Below are 9,401 nucleotides of genomic sequence, written 5' to 3' on the forward strand. Positions count from 1 at the left end.
TCCCCTTTTGAGAATTCTAAGAAACTATCTAAAGTCTCACCCCAAAAATTAGTGAGTGTGATTCTAGTGTTAGGTTATATGATTTTAGTTAAAGGAGGATACACACCCCATGAATCCTCCCATAAAATTGCTTTTTACCTTGATTGACATCCCATTAAAGTTTAGATCTATGATAATATTCTTCATTCTATCTAGACCATAGAACCTCAAGGGGGTTATTGGTTCTAATAATATTAATGGTATCAATCAGATCAAGGTATTTGTGATAAAGAATTTTTTCCCACTTTTTGTTTAGGAATTCATAAATAATCCAAATTAGTTTAGTACACATTTATTTATTTATTTTATTAAATTGGAGTTTACTTTTAATCACATAAAACTTATGCAAAGAGTACTCTTCATAGGATATAATAGTTTGATGACTCATTCCTCTTATCAAAAATCTATAAGACTTATTGCCCATAACATACCAAAAATGAGCTTATATGATGATAAGACAACATTTGTTCCAAAGCCTAATATTTTTCCAATGAGATTCCATGTGAGATGAAGAATTATTGGGGGCAACAACATCACTATTTTCCCTCCATCACTTTTTAATATTCATAATTAGATAAGCTTTCCTTGTGCTACCAAACAAAAAGATAACCAAGATACTCATGAGAAAGTGAAAGAAGGGATCAAAGAAGTCATAAGATTTTTTGACTATGATGAGTCTATTGAGCATGATTTAATTATGTAATGGCAAGAAATTAAAGTTAAGGAGATTGAGGGCTAGAGTGAGAGTTAGAACGAAATGGAAAAATGGACAAGGATTTTGGGAAAGAAAAAGAAAAGAGAAAGGATAGGATTCCAATGTTGAAAGTGGTTGATGAGGAGGAGTTCAATGTCAACCTCACAGAGGAAGATATCAATGCTTTGGTAGTTGACCCTTCTCATAGTATTTTGCAAACTACAAAAGTTTTCTTCCTTTAATCTCTTATACTTGATACATGGACTGTCCACTCCCTTAAAAGGATGAATATTAAATGGAAAGCTCTAGAAAGAAAATTGAGGAGTTGTTGAGTAAAGAGGATGTGAAGTGGATTAAGGACAAGGAGAAGGAGATATAGAAGAAGGTTAACTTGGAGATGATCAAAGAGATGAAGCGAATAAACGACAAATTTGAAAATGTTAAGAAAGGTGCTTTTTTTAGATGCCAAGCTCTACTTGGAACTATTCTTGAGTTCATAAATAAAGTGTTGGGTAATTTAGATTAGGAAAGGGAGGTGAAGCTTTTTCTCAATCTAGAGGAAGGTAAGAAGGAATTGGGGGACATTGGTACTAGAAAATGTACCCAATCCAGCACCAAGAAGATGTAGAAGAAATGAAACTAGATGGACAAAAAAATATCAAAGAGGCCATAGAGAAGATGAAACTCTTCAACTCATTAAGAAAAAGTTGAAAGATAAGGTGGAAGAAATAGTCTAGCTTCTTTCACCTATATACTATAATTTTTTATCTTCTCTAGTTAGACTATTAGTGTTTTAGTTCATTTTGGATTTTTGTGCTGGTTTTTTTCCAAGTGGTGTTGGTTTTGTTAGCAGTTGTGTCAGTTATTCCCAACACTGTTTCATTTTACGTCTTTCAACTTCAAATGTTTATGTAAAACTTTTGGGGCTTAGGTCCCCTAGAAAAAAATCTATTTTATACTTAATTGGAAATATTTTGTAATGTGAATGAGGTACATTATCAGATTAGTTCATTTTATACTCAATTCCTCACTTCTACCTTTTTGTAGTTCATGAAGTTTACATAAGGGTTGTAAGGAAGTAAAGGTAGAAAAATAATAGCCTTGAGACTAGGGATATGTGATTTTTAAATCTATTAAATGGTTATGAAATTGTAACAAAAATAAAAATGAATAACATCCAAATTCCACAACATAGTGATTTATGTGGGAAATACTCATTTTAGAGAAAATGCACATATGACAAAGTCTACCAAATATATTATTCAAATGTTTAATGGAAATTATAGAATACTTCTAAAGAAATCTTCTCATTGGAGCAGTACTAGAAATAGAAATGGAGATAATTCAATAACTATTAGATTCTTACACACAACCTCTATCTCACACATTTAATTAATTAGGTATAAAATAAAATAAAAAATCAAATTCTACTACAAAATCATTGATTAAAATCATCAAAAAGTGGTTCCCATCTTATCTCCCACAAAAAATGCTCTATGCTTTGTCAAAAAACATACCAATATGCTTAGCTAGCTTTTGCAATACATTTATATATCCAACATATTAGTTATTTTGTATATCAACTTGAAGCATCTGATAATGAAAATCAAAACATCCTAAAGTTCTTTATTAAGATATAACTTGTTATAAATGTTAAAAAAAATTCTAGGCCTATTTTAGAGTTTGTAGGGCCTTCAAGATTTTCATTCACAACTTCTACATATATTTGATGTTATCGTATTAGAATTTAGAACATGAAGTGTCCATTATCCCTTAAAATATTTAAAATTATAATAAAGTTTTGTTCTTTTATTACTTTTACGAAACATACATATTTTCATTGTGAGATGCAAAAAATTCAAACCATACAAGATTATTCCTTTCTACCTAAAATTTTATTAGGTGCATAATCGATATATGTTAAAAACAAAATTGAATTAAAAATACATATCCTTTATGAAGCAAAAAAATTGAACAATATTTCATCCACTTGAAAATTGTACACATTGTTCTCACATAAATAAGATCTATGATTGATGAAGAAAATGATAGGAAATAATTTTAATTCAATCACCCTCTCTACTACTAATGTTCCTTTGTAAAGATAGATATCCCATTATGAAATATTTGCCTCTTATATAGAAATATCAGTATATTTTTATGTAAACTATTTGTCCTTGTTCATTAACCATTTAATGATGCATTATAATGTGTGAACTTACATGCACAAACAAAGGCATGTGCATGTATACTCCAAAATACTTATTGCATACACTTAATATAAATTTAAAAAGTCTTCTTGAGATGATCCACTTATCCACCAATTTGGATGTATGTTATTGAATTAGAAAAAATAACTGTATGTATGAATTTTAAAATGGATCAACCATGTAAATGCACTTTATTTCATTTTAAAAACACTATTATTGATATGTGACTAATGAACCATATTGAAATTAAATCATTAACTAATAAGCCTAACTTTATATATAATTTTGTCATCAATATATGCAAATGGATGAAGATACTCATAAAATAAAGACAAAATCAAATAGAGAATGACATTTTAATACAATTTTAAATATTAAAATTATAAAGGTAAAATGAATTTGTCTATGGATCTTTCAAGAAGATATTTTAACAAAATATTAGTAATTTTAAATACTTCTCATTGAAATATCATAGATATCATAATGACTAGAGTTTTAGTTTACAAGACTGTCTAGTAAATTATTTGATACCAATGAGAAAAAGTTAAGCAAAAAAAATCTAAATTTCACTTTCTTGTCATTAAAATACATTCCTTATTAATGCCTTTTCATTATTTCATTTTAGATTTCTAAATAGATTATTCAATACTATGATTAAAAAATATAAAACCTATACTTCAATATTCATTTTTTTATTTAATATATAGATTTATTATTTACTTTTATTAATAAATGTCATTATTGGTCTAGTTATCATTGATTATTTTATTCATTATTTAAACATATTAAAAACAAATAGCGTGTGAGAAAAATCAATTATTATATTTTATGACTGGGTGACAATATCCTCATTTTGTTTACTGTTTTAAGTTACCTATTGTACACGGAATTCGATAATTAAAATTCGATAATGTACAACTTTTAATAAAATGTCTACTTTATTAAGATTTCTTACTGTACAAGAAAATCCGATAATTAGGATCTATCGATGAATATGACGTTAAGAAAAGAAAAGAAACGTAAAAAGAGTCCATATTATAATTCCAGATGACTATGATATCTGGAAGAAACTCTACATGAGTTGTTTATAATGTGGATAATATTTTGCTAAAATACATAAAACGTGACAGAAATATAAAAAACACCAAAGCGGCGGATGCCCCAATTCAAATTCATTGGTTTACCCGAGTGCGTACTTGAAATTTTCAAAACTACAATTTAATGTCTTCCCTCTCTAAATAAACAGAGGATTGGATTTGTTAGACGCACTTTTTGCTTGCAATTCTTCAAATTTCTCAATGGCCACGTTGTTTGCTCTCTTCTGTGGGGTTTGGGTTTGGATAGGAAGTGCCACTGGGTCACCAACTGATGGTTTTACTCAGCAGAGATTAACAGATGCAAACATTGAGATACAAAAGCCATACGATAAGAAACTCTCTGAACGTTACAGCTTCGTTGATGGCGTCCATGACATGTGGGTTTACAGCTCTGACAAACCCCACAATCCCAGTAGCAACACCAAGCCCAGGACAGAAATACGCATCAAGGTTCATGATCTATGTTCAATCCATAATCTTCCCTTAAAATTGATATGAGAAGCTGTAATACGTTAATTTGTTTGTTTAACGTAAGGTGGTGCATTGTAGGGAAAGGACTATAAAACTGGGATATGGCAATTCGAAGGCGAAGGGTATGTTCCGAGAGGGACGGATGGAGTTTGTGTGATGCAGATTCATGGTTACGTTGTACACGCCACTGTGATTATGTTGGATGCTGTGGCTGGAGATCTCAAGCGGTACCACGCAGATGTAGTGTCGCCTGATATTTATGACCGGTGGTTTCATCTGAATGTGATTCATGATACAGATCGGAGAATAGTGACTGTGTTTGTGGATGGAGAGCAGAGGATAACTGTTAATGTGACAGGGGGTGATAGCTATTATTTTAAGTGTGGAGTGTATGCTCAGACTGACGAGTCATCTTGCATGGAATCTCGCTGGAGAAATATCAAACTCTGGAGCAAATAAATTATGGCTGTGAGTGTCATCGGTTGTTGGCAGTTGCTTTTAATTTTGGATTGTATTTGTGTTGTGTTATCTGTAATCAAATCTTCACCATTACTCTGAAAAATTTCAAATTAGGCGGTCATTACTACTTCTCGGATCATGATGTCTTTTGAACCATTATATGATTAAATATTTATTAGTTTTGTTTTATGTATCAAAACACGTCTAAATTCTATAGGCAAAGTTAGAACTATAGTAACTTAGAGGCTCGATTGATGATTTTTAAGTATGAGCAGATCCATAAAATTCTAGGGCCCTCCCCACCCCACCATTTTGATAGGCTAGAGGCTATGGCCCTTACTTTTCTAAGGCGCCCATAGAATTGTAGGGAGGCAGATTCCCGAACTATAGTTTCCCAGGGGTTCTAGCCGGGTACTATAATGGAACTCCCACCCCTACGTTTATAAATAGCGCCGAATCCCTGCGAATCAGCCGGGAAGATAAGTATTGTTGGTTATGTTATTCCGTTCCGGGGTTGGGAGCTGGGATCCCTGTTGCTTAAAATAGGTGTCGATTAAATTTCAGACAAAAGATCATGCCTAAAACGTCACGTTTTACAATTAGTCAGCGTCTTCTTGAAAAATTCATGAAATCATATTTGGTACATAAAAATCTATGCTAATCTATATAGGATTATAAACTGTAAGCTTATTTAGAGGGACAAAAATAGTATGGGCTTTTGACTCATCTATCAGAAAAATAGAGACCAATTTGATTTGAATAATTGCTATCATATTCACGATGATTGATCCTATCATACTTGATCATTCTTTGAGGTGTCATCTTTGTTTATGAGCATACTGTTTTTTTAATCTAATAATATTCAACTACATATAGCATTTGATATATTGAGGGGGTCTTCTATTAGTTTTTTATTATTTAAATCTAACCATACAGAATCCTCCATGTTAGGAGGACCGAATTTATTTCAACATATAACAAATAATCAAAACTGAAACGTTAAGTAGCCTATCTTAAACCATTTTCAATTAACCTCATTGCAGATTTCTACCATGGACATCTAATTTTATTATCTTTATTTACTTGACAATTTCAGCATTGAAAGTACTTTATGAAACTAAAAAAAGACATTTTGTAATATATTTTTATGATGAAAAATGATATTCTCCTTCAAAAATAAAATTTGTGTAATACTTAACAAATGTCCTCAATCAAATAGATCTTCAACCAAATGGTTGAAAAGATAACCTCACTTTAATCCTCTCTAGAAATTAAAAGAACTTATTATTATAGTGATTATCCTAAATAAAGAAGATCCACTATCACAAATTTCTCTAATATAATAATTATTTAATATTTTAAAATAATCTTTAAAATGTGTGAATTAGAAGATTGATTTTTTAGAGTCAAATCATTAATGAAAAATTAGAATATAAGTACTTACTAATAAAAATTTAGAGTACACCTTTAAACATTACATATTAAGGGAAAATTTAAGTTACGAAAAAATAAGTCAACTTTGACTATTTTACACTTTTAGTCTAGGAATCAAACATGAGTGTGTGATTTTTAAGCCATCCATAAAAAGGAGTTCAAGTGACATTTTATCATAATGGTAGTTTTTCCAATTTTTAAATTTGCAATACCCACCCCTACAAATCTAATAGACTCGTTCATCATTTTGTGTTGAGCAAGGGTGAAAAGAGAGCTAACCTTAGGAAGAGGGGGTAAAATGCCTTTATCCTCCTCCACACCCATAGGAAGAGGTAGGGAGAAACTCAGGGGAAGAACCTTTGAAAGTCTTTTGCCAACCCCCCCACCCCAACCAGAACCAAGGAAAGAAGAAAGACAAGAAAGGTCAATGAGGCCAAAAAATTGCACTTCACATAGAAGCAATCTTTTTTTTTCAAAAACCAACAATTGCACATAGGACCCCAACCTTGAGTCAAGCATGACATATGTGGGAATATTTTTTTTCATTGAAACACTGACATAGATTCTAGAAAAAAACTAAGATTTTGTTTGGACGACTTTATCCACCCGAAAAGGGAACCAAATGTTTTTGCTATACCTCTGAAAACCTTAGAGTACCAAAAATCTAGGGGCAGCCTTGATAGCCTAACCCAAATTGGAATAGAAGCTCCTAGATCAACATTTGGGTCTAGTTTAGGTTTCCACTTACAAACATTGAGAATGTTCCTTTTGTTTGACCATAAAGACCAAGGTCCATTTGTGAGAACAAAAAACAAATCATCCTTAACCATAAATGATAAGAAAAATAACCATCAAGGAGGGCATTAATATTAACACTTTGTTTCAAGGACCAAGAAGAGGTTTCCTATTTTTTGAGATGTTCTATAGTTGGTGTTAGTTTCTAGTGACTAGTTAGGGAAATACTATACATGCTCCATAACTCTTTTGGGGCCATTTCATTGGCTTTTATGGGCTAACATGTTGTAAGTAATGTTAACCCTAAAGCATAAAAAATACTTGTATGAAATGGCTTATGGTTAGAGATTTCATAGTGTGTGATGTGATAATTGCTCCTTGTGGCAGTATTGAGTTGTAAAGGATTACAGATTTTAATTAGGTTGTAATCACTAGAAAGTAATAATATTGGACTTGCTACTTGGTGGACATAGCCCAAGGATTGGGTGAACCACATTAAATCTTGTTTTCTTGTGTTCTCTTTTGTACGATTTATTATTTTATCATATTGGTTATATTTGCACATAATTTTAATTTTAGTTTGTGGTTAATCCTAATAAGTGGTATCGTAGAAAGGTTCTTTTTTAGTTATCCTTTGTATGAAAGTCTCATGGTTGAGTAGGAGTGATGGCAGACAAGGGTAAGATGGAGGTTGAGAAGTTTAATGGCCAAAACTTTCAGTTATGGAAATGCAAATGGATGACTATCTTTAATAGAAGGATTCATGGAAGTCATTCAAAGGGAAAACCAAGGAACAAAAAACTATGATAGATGAGTTTTGGGAAATTTTGGATAGAAAGGGACTTGGAAGCATTTGATTATGCCTAGAAACATCGGTTATATTTAACATTACAAAAGAGAAGATGATGGAAGTGTTGATGCAAATCCTATCAAAGTTGTACGAAATGACCTTTGCTTCAAATAAGGTATTTCTCATGAAGTGTTTATTTAAAATAAAGATGGTAGAAGGTGGATGTGTTGTAGATCATTTAAATGAGCTTAATATTGTTACTAGTCACTTATCTTCTATGAATGTCAAATTTGATGAATAAAGTAGGGTTGTCTTGATTTTGTGTTTTTTGCCAAAAAGTTGGAATGGCTTGGTAATGGCTGTGAGTAATTTTTTTTGAATTGTTTCTAATACCCTAAAATATAATGATGTGATTGGTGTTATCTTGAGTGAGGAAATTCATAGGTAAACCTTGGGTGGGTCTATATGAGGAAGTTCCTTGAATGCACAAAGTAGTGGTAGAATGATTGAGAGAGAAATGAATTTTGGAAATCATGGAAAATAAAGAGGAAAATCAAAGAGAAAGTGGTCTCAATCTAGATGGCCAAGAGATTGCTAGTACTATGGCAAGTGGGGGCATAAGAAGAAAGATTGTTGGACTTGAAAGAAAAATGAAGGAGATAAAGAAGAAGGGAAAAATGAGGCAAATGTGGTAAGTAACCAATCCAAAGAGGATGCTTTTCTTCTTTTTTTAGAAAGTGTTGATGATTCTTGGGATATTTTATTTTGGGACTTCATTTCATGCTACACCTCATAGAGATTATTTTATTGATTATTTCCAAGAGGATTTCGGGCTTGTTTGCTTGAGGGATAATGAGTCCATTCAGATTGTTGGAAAGGGAAAATTTAAGATTAAGTTGCAGAACATGAATCATTGGCCACTACATGAGATGAGACATGTTCCAAGGCTGAGTAGGAATTTAATTTTAGTAGGGCAAGTCAGTGATGAGGGTTGTGTAGTTACTTTTAATCATAAAAATTGGAAGGTTTCAAAAGGCTCCATTATAGTAGCAAAAGGTGTAAAACTAGGGACCTTATATCTTTGTACAGGTCATATTATTTCTTCTACTGTAATTATTTTACAAAAAAATGGATATTTAGAAATAGTTGTTGCAATTGACCATGGAGATCAAACACTTGTTGTAGATTCTAATACAATAGACTTAGGCACATGAGTGAGAAAGGTATGAAATTACTTCATTCAGAAAAGGTTTATAAAGTATGAAATGTATCAATATAAATTTCTATGAAAGTTGTGTTTTTATGGAAAATAGAAGAGAGTGAGTTTTGTGAAGAGTGGGAAGGAAAAGAAAAATGAGAAATCAAAGCTTGAGCATATAGACATATGGGGACCAAATTAGACCTATCTTCCATTAGTGGATTTCTTTACTAACTTACATTTATTGATGATGCAACTAGAAAATATGGGTTTA

At 31.6% G+C, this 9,401-nt stretch overlaps 1 protein-coding gene across 1 annotated transcript; it reads left to right on the top strand.

Annotated features, from left to right (window-relative positions):
• The first annotated feature begins 4,241 nt into the window (after positions 1-4,241).
• On the top strand, positions 4,242-4,970 carry LOC149534056 (citrate-binding protein-like). The gene is made up of 2 exons (XM_089805964.1): positions 4,242-4,490; positions 4,590-4,970. The coding sequence occupies exons 1-2, from the start codon at positions 4,242-4,244 to the stop codon at positions 4,968-4,970; spliced, it is 630 nt and encodes a 209-aa protein (XP_089662090.1).
• Positions 4,971-9,401: the final 4,431 nt, after the last annotated feature.

Source organism: Cupressus sempervirens, chromosome 10, assembly GCF_028749045.1.
Source record: "Cupressus sempervirens isolate cs-2001-9-10 chromosome 10, ASM2874904v1, whole genome shotgun sequence".
NCBI classification, from domain to species: Eukaryota; Viridiplantae; Streptophyta; class Pinopsida; order Cupressales; family Cupressaceae; genus Cupressus; species Cupressus sempervirens.